Source organism: Thalassophryne amazonica, chromosome 19 (assembly GCF_902500255.1).
Source record: "Thalassophryne amazonica chromosome 19, fThaAma1.1, whole genome shotgun sequence".
Taxonomy (NCBI): Eukaryota; Metazoa; Chordata; class Actinopteri; order Batrachoidiformes; family Batrachoididae; genus Thalassophryne; species Thalassophryne amazonica.
In genome coordinates, this window is record NC_047121.1 from 50,428,487 (window position 1) to 50,444,274 (window position 15,788).

General features: G+C 41.1%; 1 protein-coding gene across 1 annotated transcript; it reads left to right on the forward strand.

Moving 5' to 3' along the window:
• Positions 1-6,708: 6,708 nt before the first annotated feature.
• On the forward strand, positions 6,709-12,313 carry LOC117531921 (complement component C1q receptor). Its single transcript, XM_034195109.1, has 2 exons — positions 6,709-8,550; positions 11,013-12,313. The coding sequence occupies exons 1-2, from the start codon at positions 6,850-6,852 to the stop codon at positions 12,117-12,119; spliced, it is 2,808 nt and encodes a 935-aa protein (XP_034051000.1). The 5' UTR covers positions 6,709-6,849; the 3' UTR covers positions 12,120-12,313.
• Positions 12,314-15,788: the final 3,475 nt, after the last annotated feature.

Here is a 15,788-nt window from a genome sequence, read left to right on the forward strand (position 1 = left end):
ACAGTCGGCCCAAGAGTGGGCCACAGGTCCTTAAACAGTTTTGTTGGTATAGGATCAAATAAACAGGTTGTGCTTTTTGTAGACATTATGAGTTTTGTCAGCATGCCTAGTGAGATACTATCAAATTCTTTAAATGTAGGTAAATCAATAGCAGGGTGTAGTGGCTGGATTAATGCATGCCGGGATATGTTTAACCTGATGTCTTCTATTTTCTTCCCAAAGTAATCCAGGAAATCTTGTGCTGTAAAAGGAGAGCGAACTATAGGTGGTTGTCCTTGCATAAGTGTTGCCACCGTGTTGAACAACAACTTTGAGTTATGCTTGTTTTTGTTGGTCAAATCAGAGTAGTAGGTCCGTTTTGTAGCCAATAATGCATGCTTATAGTCTAATATAGCATCACGCCACGCAAGGTGAAATACTTCTAATTTTGAATGATGCCATTTCCGTTCTAGACCTCTTGCTTTATGCTTGAGGTCACGCAGATAATCATTGAACCAAGGTGACTATGATTTGGGGAAGCATGGTTTTAACACTGATGGAAAAAAAGCCCAAATCATTCTGCCATTTCCTTGGGTGGTGGTGGCCAAGTGGTTAATGCGCTTGGTTTCAGTTCAGAAGGTTCCGGGTTCAAATCCCACCCCTGCCACATTTCTCCATGTAATGTGGAGTTGCGTCAGGAAGGGCATCCGGCGTAAAACTTGTGCCAATTCAACATGCAGATCCACCTTGGATTTGCTGTGGCGACCCCAAGTGCAAACAAGGGAGCAGCCGAAGGGACTTACTATTCTGCCATTTCCTTGCAATGAAACAACGATGAGAGGGGTGGAGCAGTGCTCACTCAAAGCCTGCCCACAGGCGAATGACGCAACCGACAGGTGTGGAAAAACTCACGCATGCGCACGAAGGTTCAAGCTTGGCTGACGTAAAAACATATGAATCAAATCCATATATTTTTTGCAGAAAATAAAAAGGTCGGATTCTTTTCTCACAGACCTCGTACAACCGTGTGAAGTTTAGAGTAGCGTCACAGTAACAAACAATCCGTCATAAACATTCCGTTTACACATCCCAATGAATGTGGAATTGAGTGTACATGCAAAAGTACTAAGCGCCTCCCTGTCCACACCCATATTTAAATATGCAAATGTACTGACATAGGCCCTGGGACCTGGGATTCCCCTCCCTGTCCGGAATGATCATGGTAAGAAAAGGAATTTATAAGTGTGAGCTACAGATGAAGTGGAGCAAATGAAGTAAATGAAGTGGAGATATTCAGGTATATTTTCTCTGGATGAAGCCCACTCCACATTTCACCTAGTATAGGGTCTTTGGTCAGGTCTACATTTACTGATCTCAATTTGTTGCTAAGGATAATACATGTTCATGTGCATATGCGGAAATTGTTAGGATTGTTGAGGTCAAGACCGGAACAGGTCTCTGCCTCAACTTTATCTAAATTTTTTCCTTCTGTCTGAGGTACGAACGACGGATGGATCCGAACTGAACAGCCCAGACGGACTGTGAGGTGGAAGACCCGAGGTGGGTGCTGCGTGCTGCGGTTTTCATGTAGGGGGCCCACTGATGGTGTGGACAACCCCTACCTGTGGTACTGACGCCTTGCGGCTACACGCATGAGTGCAAATGAAGGTCGACTACAGCAGCTGCAAAATAGACTATGCTCAAAAGACTGGATCTGAAGACCCCCCCAACCAGCTGGTGCTGTCCTGGGTGTCTGTGTGGACTTAATAACCCTCCAAAATGTGACGCATCTCTGTACTGTTACAAAAGGTTTTTTATTAGTATGACCAAAGCAGAGGGTTACCCCTTTGAGTCTGGACTGCTTGAGGTTTTTTCCTCAGTATCATCAGAGGAAGTTTTTCCTTACTACTGTCACCTGTGTGCTTGTTCTAGGGGTTTGTATGGTTAGACCTTACTTGTGTGAAGCACCTTGAGGCAGCTTCCCTATGATTTGGTGCTATATAAAATGAAATGAAATAAAATAAAATTGTTATTTTCAATTATACGTTGATATTCTGTTCTTTTTCATCGTGTAAAGACACATGGTGTTGGCATTTTCATATCCTGTGCCTTGCAAAAAGCAGAGTAAAATCCCGTGAATAATCCACACGCCACGCTGCTTACCGTGAAGGAAAGGTGGGACGAAGTCACCAGCAAGTCACTCTCAAGTCATGAATCTGCAAGTCTCAAGTCAAGTCTCAAGTCATAATGACCACCAACTGTTTGCAAGCTGACTTGAGACTTGCAGATTGATGACTTGACAGTGACTTCATTCCACCTCTGCCCTGAAGAGCCTGGTTCAGTTGATAATGTCAAGATCCTACAGGGGGTAGGTGCCACTGATGAGGTACTGTTTTTGGGTCCACAGAGGTCAAATGTACTCTTGGTTATTTGGTTGATGTCATAGTTTAGGTTGTTTTTAGTTGTGTTGTTGTTTTCATGCCTCACTTTTATCTTTTGTGACGTGACTAGGGTCACGTCAACAGGGGGAGTTGTCAGAATGTTTAATAACGCATACCCAAATGTCCTCAGATCACTTAATGTCACAAACTAGATTTAACCTAGCTGCTTTGTGTGCAGTATAACAGATAAAAACAAGTGCTCCATATCTGTCTGGGACAAACATGGGAGTGCCTAATGGAATGCTCCTTTAGTGCTTAACTTGTTGACACAAACAAGTTCATCACAAAGTTTTGATATGACACACGCTGCTTGAACAAACAACGCAATCACGTCACCCGCTTACCACGCTGATGCAACAGTTTGCAGCCAATCACATAGTCCCACTGAACACAACAGCAGGGCAAGACTGTAGCTAAACATGGCGGAGTTTGTTTTACTGATGGACGATGATTTGAAGGAGCTAAATGATGGTGCTAATTCTTCTGACACACACACACACACACAAACAAATCCACTACACTGTATACTGTTTGGAGGAATGAAGAGCTGTTAGAATGAAGAGGATGAAGTTAGGATGAAAAGCTGGATTAATTTCTGACGTGAATACCACTGGACTGAAGCATTTTTGGGTTTTTTGGAAGTATACAAAGTCAGTGCACAGCATCACTACACATTTTGAACTATCTAACAGTTTTTCCAAGTTGACTACAACAATTTTGGACTCCTATTTAAAGTTTGTGTTGGACTGGTGACGTCAAAGCACCAGTGATGTACACCAAAATGTAAGTCCTTTTCTGTTGTTTATAAATTAATAAAATATCAAATGACAAGGATTTATTTTAGCTGTTATGTAACACAAATCATGAATGTTTTTACATTCTTTCAATGGAACAAATATTTAATTTGGTGAAAGCTGGAACATACCATTCAACTCAGCTTGGCCACGTTGAATGGAACATTGCAGCTTTCACCTCATTAAATATTTGTACCATTGAACTCATTAATATTCATGATTTGTATACTAGTTTCCCTATCAAAAATAAAAAGAAATAATAATAAAAAACATATATGAATGCGCACATGCTCAAATGTGTCTACTCTGTTTTTTGTTTAGAACAATTATGCAAATAAACTATTTACTCATCGCGCACATGCCAGACGGTGACACAAAATGAGGGGTGACACGGGGGGTCTGAGGGGTTTATGGTTAGGGGAATGGAGACCGTTATGTTATGATTATGGTTAGGGTTAGAAGGGGTAAGGGATAGAAATAGCAAAATAAAAAAATAAGGCCTTACGGAATGTCACTCTTTTCGTGACAGGACCATGAAAAAAAGCATGAGACTGGGGTGTCCCAAGTATGCTGTCAGTCAGGATGAATGAGTCATTCGTTGAACCAGGCCACCTAGCCATGATGTTAGTTAGATGCATTTGCACATCAGATACAATTTGAACATTGATGGAATGAAAATGTTTCCTATTAACAAAAACAAATTCATCATATGATGGTGCCTTTATATCAATATGTGTGCAGTCAATAGGTGTGATTACATTAGGAAAACCATCTCTCGCTGCAAATTGTGCTTTAGTGTTGGAATGTGATGTACCTGGATGACATTCGGATTATTGTGTTCCGCAGCCTAGCTCTGCGGCATATTGTACTCTGGGTTGGCCACACTTCTTCGCACAACTTCAGTAACAGTGACCTTGGTAACTGAAATTGGTTTATGAATCAATTATCATTTGCAAGTAAAGCCTCACATTCCTTGAATACACGTGCACCTCAAATTGCACCATTTGCAAGTTCCTCAAACAATGCTAACGCAGCCACTGTTAGTGCCGTTTTCCTCATCACTTTGCGCATCCTTTTATATTCACCTGTATAATTGCAAACACGTGGGTGTGTTAATTGTTTGTGTGTCGCTGATGTGCACATGGCTCTGGTGACATTGTGATTTCACATTATTAACGGTTGCCAGCATCATCTCTACGTGTCAGCAGTGGACCAATAGCTGTAGAAATGTGCGTATGCCAGCCATGAATTTTGCATGGCGCACCGCACATTTCCACAGACATTTCCCTTTTGATATATTAGCATGGAGATGGACGTATGCCACATTTTTTATACGTACACTGTACATGAGCCCCCTGGTGCCTTCATATGAATACAGACTATTTCCTGTATTTGTTTAAAGGCAGGAAATAGCTAAATAAAAACTCATCCACAGGGTTAGGGTTACACATAACCTAACAAATGGGAAGAATTTTCTCACTCCAAAATAAAACAAACTATAATTAATCCAGAAAGTTCTGTTGTTGAGATAAACATGAGTGCTACTGATACTGAAAGAATCGACACATACAAAGAAAATTTAATACTGATCCCAACAAAATTAAAAACATACTTTTAGTTTGGCTTGTGCATTGTCAAACATTTCATTTATGAGAGAGAGAAAAGAAAATCATGTCCATTATTAATGTTATTATTTTCTTATTTATTTGTGTACATTGACAATATTTTCTACAATTGTGTTTCTGAAACGAAACTGCAAAAAGATTTGTCAGGATCTGATGGGGGGTTTGGTTTTCTGTTTTGTTTCTGCTTAGCTTTGCCTTCTTCCTCTTTGTTCATGTATGCTTTTCCTTGTGTTCCTTTTCTTGTTGGGGGGTGTGTCTGCTGCTTTCTTGCACTCTGTCTCTGGCCACGCCCTGTTTCCGGCCCTCTCCATGCACACCTGTCCTGGATTTCCTGATTAGCTCCCAGGAGTATATATATGCTCACTGCTTTTGTCTGTTCCTCACCAGATTGATGCGCCCTGTGCCTTCTTTCCAGCTCTTGAGTTCGTGTGTTCTAGTCCTGCCTGCTTTGTGTGTTCTCGACCTCCTGCCTGCCTGCTTCGACCACGATTAAGCCTGATGATCATTGTACTGCTGCTGTGTGTTTTGGACTGTCTTCCCGATCACTGCTTCTCACATTAAAACCCGTCTGCAACCAGAGCTGTCTGTGTGAGCCCTGCATTTGTATCAGCCATTCCAGCCTGTCAGAATCAGAGTTTGTATCAACTCAATTAGAGTTGATCGACTTGATTTAACACAACACGATGGGGCTGGTTTAAAACTATGATGAGTTGAATTAACACTGTCTATACTCACTGGAGTCTATTTAACTCTGTAATATTTACTGCTTATTAAGTCAGAAGAGGAGCTTGTATTTGTGCATCATAAACTGTACAGTATATTTTACGGAGTGTAAGTCGTCTTTTTTTTTTTTCCTAGATTCGGAGCTCCTGTGATTTATACTCCAGTGCAACTTATATACTGAAAATTCACATACTTGTAATTAACAGTAATAATTATTATGAATATTTATACAAATAAATTACCCACAAGGGCAAGGGACACAACTGTAAGTTGTTTTTTGGCTGTTAGCGCATCTTATTTTCACCAAAAGTTAACTTCTCAAATGAATAAACAGTCAAGACCTTGAAGCTTATTTGAGAAGCTTTTGTCACCATCTAGTGGGCGATGTGAGCATTTCAGGGCTTACAGTACACCCAGAAAGTATTTATAGCGCTTCCCCATTTCCACATTTTGTTATGTTACAGCCCTATTCCAAAATAAGCCTGTAACAAAATGGGCAGCATGGTGGATTTGTGGTTAGCAATGGTGTCTCACAGCAAGAAGGTCGCAGGATCAATTCCCGGCCTTTCTGTGTGGCGTTTACTTCTTCTCCCCATGTCTGCATGGGTTTCCTCCAGACACTCCAGTTTCCTCCCACAATCAAAAACATGCTTATTTAGGGTCTGGCCAAGCCGGGAACTTGCCGTCTTTGGTCGAAGCATACTTGCCATCTATAGCAAACATGCCAGTTCTTGCACCAGCTGTTCCACTGTCAATAAAATTCTCAATAAAATTTTTTTGATGTGGGTCAATTTCAGTGTGTGGGCAGGGATGATAAACTAATGCTGTGTTATGGGGCCTAATTGTAGCACTCAGACACTGAGATGTCAGATTGGTTAGAAAGGTTACACGGTCGATCCTTGTTTTAAGTCCGTTGTTCCACGGAGCTCATTTGTCTTATTAAAGCCTGTGTGACTTCTTTGTGTTCATGCATTGTAAGTCACCACAATTAATGGAGTCAGTTAAAATGTATAATGCTTACAGGAGCCGGAGACATCTGGAGGAGTAGCTAAAACACTGCAGAGGCTCTCATTGTTTGCCATTTCAGAACGGAAGAGGGGGGAGAAGAAAGTGTTCTAAATACTGTTTCCGTCTTCAGTTTATGTTTCAAACAGGACACAGGAGCAGGCATGTTGGGTTCAGACCCACAGCACTTGCATTTGGCCACGAATTGACAAGTGCATACTGGTACCTTTGTATCAAAGTACTGCCAAGGATACTGTGTATCAGGACTTTTTTTTCTTAACGATGTTGTTGATTCTTCTGTTGCATACAATCATCAGCTTTAAGGGTTTAGCTGGAGGAGCTGAACCTGAGACGCTGTGCACCGCGTATGCATGCTTCACGGTGCATGCAGACTGGGTGAACTTTGAGGAGGCTCGTCTGAACTGCTTTGACAAAGGAGGCTATCTGATGACCGTCAGAGATGCAGAAGAGGAGGATGTGGTGCTTTCCCTTCTGTCAAAGATCCACAGGCGCAATCAGGACCGAATCCTCAGATTCTGGATTGGATTAAAATTGCACAAAGGTGACTGTGTGCTGCCTGATCAGAGTCTCAAGGGGTTTAAGTGGGTATCCGGTGAAGAAGATTCCCACTACTCCAAGTGGGAACAGGAACCTGTCAACACGTGCACTGAGGAGCGATGCGTCAGGATTCATTACTTGGCTTCAGGTCAGAACCAGCTAAGGTGGACTGCAAAATCTTGCAAAGAGCCCGCTTTTTACATGTGCAAGTTTTATTTCAAAGGAATGTGCAAAGCACTGATGCTGCTGGGACCTGGAAATATCACGTATATGGCACCTTTCTCATCAGAGCTGCGACAAAGTGACACGCAGTCATTACCTCTTGGAACATCTGCCGAGATCACGTGCGGCAGCCACAAAGCTCACTACTCTGTGTGTACGGGTGCAGATGGCGCCTTTCACTGGACTCTCCGCGGTCCGTTCTGCAAAGCAGGACGGCCAACCTGTGCATTCAATAATGGTGGCTGTGAACATTTTTGCAGTCAAGCCTCCGATGAAGTCAGGTGCTTCTGCAAGGATGGTTACGAGCTGGAAGAGGATGGATTCTTCTGCAGGATGAAAGCTGTTTGTGGCATTAACACCTGTGAGCACCAGTGCATAATGGGGGCATCGGGATATTCGTGCAAATGCCCAGATGGGTTGAAACTTGATGCAAACCTGCACAGCTGTTCTGACATTGACGAGTGTCAATTTCAACCCTGTGGCGATCAGTTGTGCATCAATACACATGGCAGCTATACGTGTGTGTGTAAGGAAGGATTTAAGATGGTGGCTGGCAGATGTCGCGATGTGGACGAATGCGCTCAGCCGAGATGCAAGCACACTTGTTTGAACTTTCTGGGATCTTTTTCCTGCCACTGCAACACTGGCTTTGCTTTATCTGAGGATGGCCACTCCTGCATAGATGTGGATGAATGTGTCCGCAATCGCTGTGAGTTCAAATGTGTCAATACTTTAGGTAGCTTCCTGTGCACATGCCCACAGAGCTTCCAGCTGGACACCAACGGGATGACTTGCAGTCCAGCTGTGACAACCACTGCAGCCATTCCACTCAATGACCACACCACTGAAAACAGGAAACAAGAAAGCGTCACCAGGACCACAACTGAAGTTCAGCACCATCTGCCACAAACAGGTGCACCGCCTGCATTTGTGGCCAACATCACGCAGCAGAGCAACATATCTATGGCATCAAGTCTGGCAGACATCTTTAACTCCAGAGTGATGATCTGTGTGCTTGGGTCGGTTATCCCTCTCATCCTTGTAATTGGCATGACGCTAATTATTGCAGTTTATAGATGCAACCACGCCGAAGAAGCCAAAGAAGCCAAGAAGAGTGACACGACTGATGAATATTGTTGGGTGTCCTCTGGTTTAGATCCACGTTTAGAAAAACTCTACAATTCCATCTTGACTGATGACTTGTGACCAGATGGTTATGAAAACTCACAGACAGCCTGCTAATTTATGTTATTGCAGTTAAAATGTAATCCAAACTAAAGGCTGCATTACTCTGTGGATAGTAGTTATAGATTAAGACTAACCATCCTCAAAAACACACTTTGAGTCTGTATATGTCAAAGTAAGTTAACTGGGCTTCATTTTGTTGTTGACACAAATGTACAGTTAAAAAAATAATAATGATAAAACCTCATGCTAGTATCACTATGTGAGGACACTAGCTCAGCAGCAAAATTATTTTTGAATAGACGTGAAATGTATAATCAAACAAAATGAACACAATGTGGGTTGGTAAGGTCAGACCTTACTTGTGTGAAGTGCCTCGAGGCAGCTTTGTTGTGATTTGGTGCTGTATAAATGAAATAAATTGAATTGTGGTTTAACAGATGTGCCATATCAGCAAAAACATTTCAGAAATATTCAATGTTAGTTTTAGTTGCACTGAGAAACAAAAGTGAAAGTTAAATTGCCAATCTTGTGCACATCCAGCTTTCAAACAGGTTCATTGCAAATAAATGTGCTTTTGTAAAAAAGGTAATTTTTTTCCATTTGTATAAAAAAAGAAAGAAATTTTCAAGATCCCACTAGACAACACCTAAGCGCACACGTGATGGCATAACAACTCTATCCTGTTAAGGAGACAAGGTTTCTTTCAATAACAAGAACTGTAAAAAAAAACTTTCTCGCCGTTTGAATTCTTGAATAACGATGTCACACACACACACACACCTAACTAGTCAGTTACCATTAGCTGGCGACTAGCTGACTAATCACCCTATTTATATCTAAGGCATCCAAGATGTGTGTGGATATATATTTTTTTGTGTTGTTTTAGATAATGATATTGGAAGAGATTGAAAGACAAAAATCATCCAAAGGTAAACAATACACACCCTTAGTGTGGCAGGTGAAATGGATGGGGTGCATCTTCCTCTGATCACACACAGCATATGTAGTTTAATTCCTTGTCCTGCAAGCTAAAGATATTAAAAAGTAAAGTAAAGCAACATTTACCCAAAAAATCCATAGAAGCAGGAGAAGGAAAGCAAACACCAGCGCTATTTTGGTCCTCATTATCAGTTTTCAGTGAAGTATTCAGTGAAGCCCATCACTTGTCAAACAAGCCATGTCATCATAAGAGCTGATAGAAATAGCAATGTGCTTTGAGAAACCTTCTGAAAACAGCACTTTTTTCTGACACAGTTGGCACCTAGTGTAAACGTCATGATTTGCACATATTTTAAATAAAATGGTAATGTAAGTATAATAGACCTAACTTCAGTTTTTTAGGCTACATGACACAGCTACTTTTAGATGACACACCCCCTACTGGAGCCACAACAGTGATGCTACTTTAAAGCTGTACAGCCTCTGGGTTTTTTTTTTTAAGATTTAAGTCATAAAAAGAATCATCTTTTGCGCTGCTATATTTTTCCTTAGCATGTAAATAAAGAATTCATAATATTATATTGCCAATGTGATCAAAATTCGCACTGTCTGGAAACAATTCAGAAATTCCACCCCTTATGGTTTGAAATTCAAGAGGTCAGACATGACCTACATTTGATGGTGACATTAGACAGTACATAGAGGTTTCCCCTGTTCTGTGCGAGGATGCTGGGAAGAAAATAGAAACTGCCAATCAGAATAAAAAAAAAGGAGGCATGATGATGGCAGAAAATGTTCTGAAACAGCTTATTTCTGTATAAATCTAATATATGTCTCATATATTTTGTATATGTTAGCAAGAAATAAACACTTCTAAATCTAAAAGTGCTGTTTCTGTAACCAGATAACATTTCTGAAGTGATTTGCAAGACGTGCACGCCCCGGGAATGCCCATCAAGCAAGTAGGTCAGGTCACAGGTAAACTCAAACTCTGATGCATGTGCACACGCAGTCTTGTTTGCACGTCGGCGTTAGAAGGAAAAGACCATATTCAACATGGACTTCCCCCAGACAAATATGTTCTCTTGATTAAAATGAGCTGTAATTTTGCAACATGCTACAAAAATACACCAGCAGTATAATGCTTTGATTTCAGCAGAAATGGTGAGTTTTGTGAAATTTGCAGGGCCGTACACTTTTGAAGGAATTTTTTAACTAATATTGTGTGTGTGTGTGTGTGTGTGGGCGGTAGATCAATTCAGAGGAAAGCATGTATTTCACTCCATTTGTTGTCACATTCTTCTTTAACATGTCTGCAGAGAAAAACAGAGCACAAAATGACCAAAAGTGAAATTTATGTTCAATTGTTTTTCTGAAAATTGGATGTAATGGGTATTTTTTTCTGTTTCTAAAGAGACCAGTAGTAGACCTTCATTTCCTTCCTGTGTTCTTTGGGTGTTGCTTCCTGAGTAAGAAGCCTGAGGCTGTAAAATCTCCATGACTTTCCTCAGTTAACACTTTAGGATAATCTGCTGTAGCTCAACATGACCTCGTTGAACCTGAATGCACAGCTAACACAGCTTCATGTCCTGATGCTGTGCTGTCTTTTGGCAGCCCTGAAGCAGGCTGAAGCTTGCGAGCCTGTTTGCATCAACAGTGACTGTGTGACTGTCAACCAGGACCGCATGGACTTCAGCATGGCTGAGGAAGCATGCCGTGCCAGGAACGGGGAACTGATGGTACTGCAGTCTGAGAAGGACCAGAAAATCCTGGAGGCAATAGGGCAAAGTGTTCCCGGACACGTTTGGATCGGACTGCGTTTACCAGCTGGTATCTGCAGCAATCTGTCAGTGCCGCTGAGAGGGTATGCCTGGAGGTCTCACCACGTCCACAGGGGTTTCATCCCATCCTTTGTCACTTGGAAGGACAGCACTCAAGTCTGCTCCGTGCACTGTGTGTCACTTTCAAACGATCTCAAGTGGACAGAGAGGCTGTGCTCTGACAAAATTGATGGATTTCTGTGCACAACGGACCACAAAAATGCATGCCAGGCACAGGAAGCTGCAGATGCAAACACTTTTCAAAGTGCTAACAGCTGTTCAGATGCACCGTGTGAACACATCTGCACAGATGTGCCAGGAAGTTATAAATGCTCCTGTTTCCAAGGATATATCCCAAAAATTGAGGACCCTCATCAGTGTCAGGTTCACTGCACAGAAGAGACATGCCCGGCAATATGTGCTAACCTCCACGCTGGCACTTCCTGCATCTGTCCAGAGGGATTCATAATGAATAAAACGTTTTGTGTCGATATTGATGAATGTGAAATGGAGCAGTGTGACCAAAAGTGCAAAAACACTTACGGCAGTTTTGTCTGTGCTTGTTGGGAAGGATTTAAGTTGAAAGATCACATCAAATGCATCAGAGCAGAAGAAGATATTGTCATCCCCACAGATCCTGTCCAACAGCCATCTAATCACACAGTGAAAATGTCCCCTGCTGCTGGCCATTTTCTCTGGGTGTGGATTCTTGTGGCTGTTGGGGTGGTGGTGGTGATATTTGGGGTGAGGTTTTATGTCATTAAGCGTCAAGAGTTTAGGGAACGTAATCCCCAAAGAACTACACCTCATGAGGACGAGTGTTAAAGTTGGTCCAACATAATGAATGAACCCTTGCTTTAATTTCTGAGGACTTCAAGGGCTCCTGCAGGTTTTAACTTTTCAACAAACAAATGCTGTCAATTTTCATCAATAGAACTACAGTGTCAGGGACTGAGATGACCCTGTACCAGATTTGTGTATTCGCTTTCTGCACATGTACAAAAAATATGAAGTTTGTTCTGTACTGATTTTAAACTTTCTGTGTGCAAAGCTGGTTTCAATTTATGTAGAAAAATAACCCCCCTGTAAATCTAGTATGGAGGCGTCATTAAAAAAAAAAGTTGATTTTTAGAAAAATTTTTAGTGTTTCATTTTTGTTAACACATTTTGCAAAAAAGGTTGCAATTACTTACATTTTCACATGGTCAGAATGTGTTATCTGGACACATTCTTTTTATGTTTTGCTCTGCATGATGCCACATTTTGTGATTTTGTTGTGCATTTATAAAATTTCACTATAGCGTGTAGGGTGGCCAGATATCTGCCTTTTAGCCACAAATTGAGATGGTTTCTATGGAGCTAAATCCAGGCCAAAAGTTTTGTAATCTGAAAATAAAAAAGATTGAAAAAATAAATTTTGAAACTGAAAATTCAATGTTTGTTCTTGAATTTTATAATCATTTAAAAAGTGTTATCAAAACAAAGTGTAAGATATATATTTTTCAGTTTAAATAAATTTTTGATTCAGCTCTGTAATTATTCTTATCAAATAATTTATTTTCATTCATATTTCTTTTTTCAACTTCAGATCTTTTTTTTTTTTTTTACTTTCAGATCATATTTTTTCGGTTTCAAACTTCTGGCCCCGTTCTGGTGTGGGAGGGCGTGGCTTTGATTGAGAGGGGCGGGGAATTGTGAGTGACAGGAGAGCAATCGGTCCTCACATGTTGCTTTCAGGAAACGTACTTTGATAGATAATGACTTAACACTTTCTCTCCACTGTATTATCTTGATACCTGTAAATAAAGTGTTGCTAAGGACAAAGATGTCAATTACAAGTAATTCTAGACCACTCTTGGTAATTTTTGATGTTTAAAAAATGGAAAATATACAAGATTGTAAAGTTTAATACCTACACTTGTTTAACACCTACAAAACCTATGTGTCCCAAATTCACACAAGGCCGTGAATGCAGCGCAGCATCGCCGCATGAAAATGAGGAAGGTCAGTCATTTTACAGGCTGCCAGCAGTTAATGTCCATCAAGCAGTGGAGTGTTACGAGCTTTCTAAGTGACACAGAGAGACCTGGCTCAGCAGATCTGAAGGAAGCTTTAATATGGACAGAACCAAGCAGACCTCCCATAAATCCAAATCCAAAGCCACCCGGAAGAGCGCTCCAGCTATCGTCGGTGTGAAGAAGCCTCACTGTTACAGGCCCGACACTGTGGCACTCCGCTGCTACCAGAAATCCACTGAGCTACTGATCCACAAGCTGCCCTTCTAGCACCTAGTGAAAGAAATCGCTCAGGACGTCAAAACCGACCTCCGCTTTCAGAGCTCCACTGTGATGCTCTGCAGGAGGCCGGCGAGGCTGACCTGGTTGGCAACTTGCGGATCAGCAGCTCGTGGATTTCTGGTAGTGGCGGATCTCCCTCAGCGCCTCAGTGCCTGGCCTGTAACGGTGAGGCTTCTTCACACCGCCGGTAGCAGAAGTGCTCTTCTGGCTTTGGATTTACGGGCGGTCTGCTTGGTTCTGGTCATATTAAGTTTACGCTGTGAAACTGCCGGCCACTTTGTTACATCGTCATTAAATTCACTATCAGGTACAACATACGGATCCACTGAACCAACTGCTACACATCGGTCACAATAAACAGCTTTATCTCGAGGTTTTAAAGCCTCGTAATAAGCTTTCATTCTCTCTATTTTCTTTCAGACGCCAGCCGCGTAGTACATAAACGATGGAGACGGGAGCAGAGTCATTATCTATCAAAGTACCCACCTTTCCTGAAAGCAACATCATGTGAGGACTGATTGCTCTGCTGTCACTCACAATTCCACGCCCCTCTCAATTGAAGCCACGCCCTCCCACGCCAGAACGGGGCCAAAAGTTTGAAACTGAAAAATAAGATCTGAAAGTGAAAAAAAATCTGAAGGTGAAAAAAAGAAATATGAATGAAAATAAATTATTTGATCAAAATAATTACAGAGCTGAATCTAAAATTTATTTAAACTGAAAAATATATATCTTACACTTATTTTTATTTAGATAATACTTTTTAAATGATTATAAAATTCAAGAACAAACATTGAATTTTCAGTTTCAAATATTTTTTTTTCAATCTTTTTATTTTCAGATTACAAAACTTTTGGCCTGGATTTAGCTCCATATTAAGAGGTTGGATGATTTTATATCCAAACATCACATGCTAAATGAGGAGCAATATGGATTTAGGAAAAATTGTACTACTTCACTGGTGGTAACTAATTTTGTGGAACACATCACAAATGCAATTAAAAACAAATAATACACTCTAGGGTTTTTTTTTTAACTTACAGAAAGCTTTTGATACTATTGATCGTACTGTATTATTGGATAAATTATGGAAGTATGGCATCAGAGGATTAGCATATGATTGGATAGCCAATTACTTGTACAATAGGTATCAGTATGTTCACTTGGGTGGGATGAATTCAGAATTTTTGAGGTGCACTTGTGGGGTGGCCCAGACCTCAGTCCTTGTGCCTTTGCTGTTTCTTTTATATATTAATGACATACTGTATGTTTGGTTTCCATGTCTGTGACTTGTATTTTATTTGCAGATGACACGGCTGTTTTGTAGTGGGGATCATTTGGGACAAGTTCTGGACACGATGGAGAGGGAACTACAGAAGTTTAAGGAATGGTTTGATTATAACAAATTGCCGCTTCACTTTGGTAAAACAAAGTGCATCATATTTGGTAATAAGGCCAGGAATGCATGCAGAAATTTACGAATATGCGATGTTGAAACTGAACTCGTGAAACTAAATTTCTTGGGGTCTTTACTGATGATAATTTAAGTTGGAAAACATATAAATTATGTTAAATCTAAAATATCAAAGATCACTGTCATTTTGTATAAAGCAATCAATCAACTTCAATCAACTTTTTTCTTGTATAGCGCCAAATCACAACAAACAGTTGCCCCAAGGCGCTCCACATTGCAAGGCAAGGCCATACAATAATTATGAAACACAGTCTACGTCTAAAGCAACATAACCAAGGGATGGTCCAGGGTCACCCGATCCAGCCCTAACTATAAGCCTTAGCGAAAAGGAAAGTTTTAAGCCTAATCTTAAAAGTAGAGAGGGTATCTGTCTCCCTGATCTGAATTGGGAGCTGGTTCCACAGGAGAGGAGCCTGAAAGCTGAAGGCTCTGCCTCCCATTCTACTCTTACAAACCCTAGGAACTACAAGTAAGCCCGCAGTCTGAGAGCGAAGCGCTCTAATGGGGTAATATGGTACTATGAGGTCCCTAAGATAAGATGGGACCTGATTATTCAAAACCTTATAAGTAAGAAGAAGAATTTTAAATTCTATTCTAGCATTAACAGGAAGCCAATGAAGGGAGGCCAACACGGGTGAGATATGCTCTCTCCTGCTAGTCCCCGTCAGTACTCTAGCTGCAGCATTCTGAACCAACTGAAGGCTTTTTAGGGAACTTTTAGGA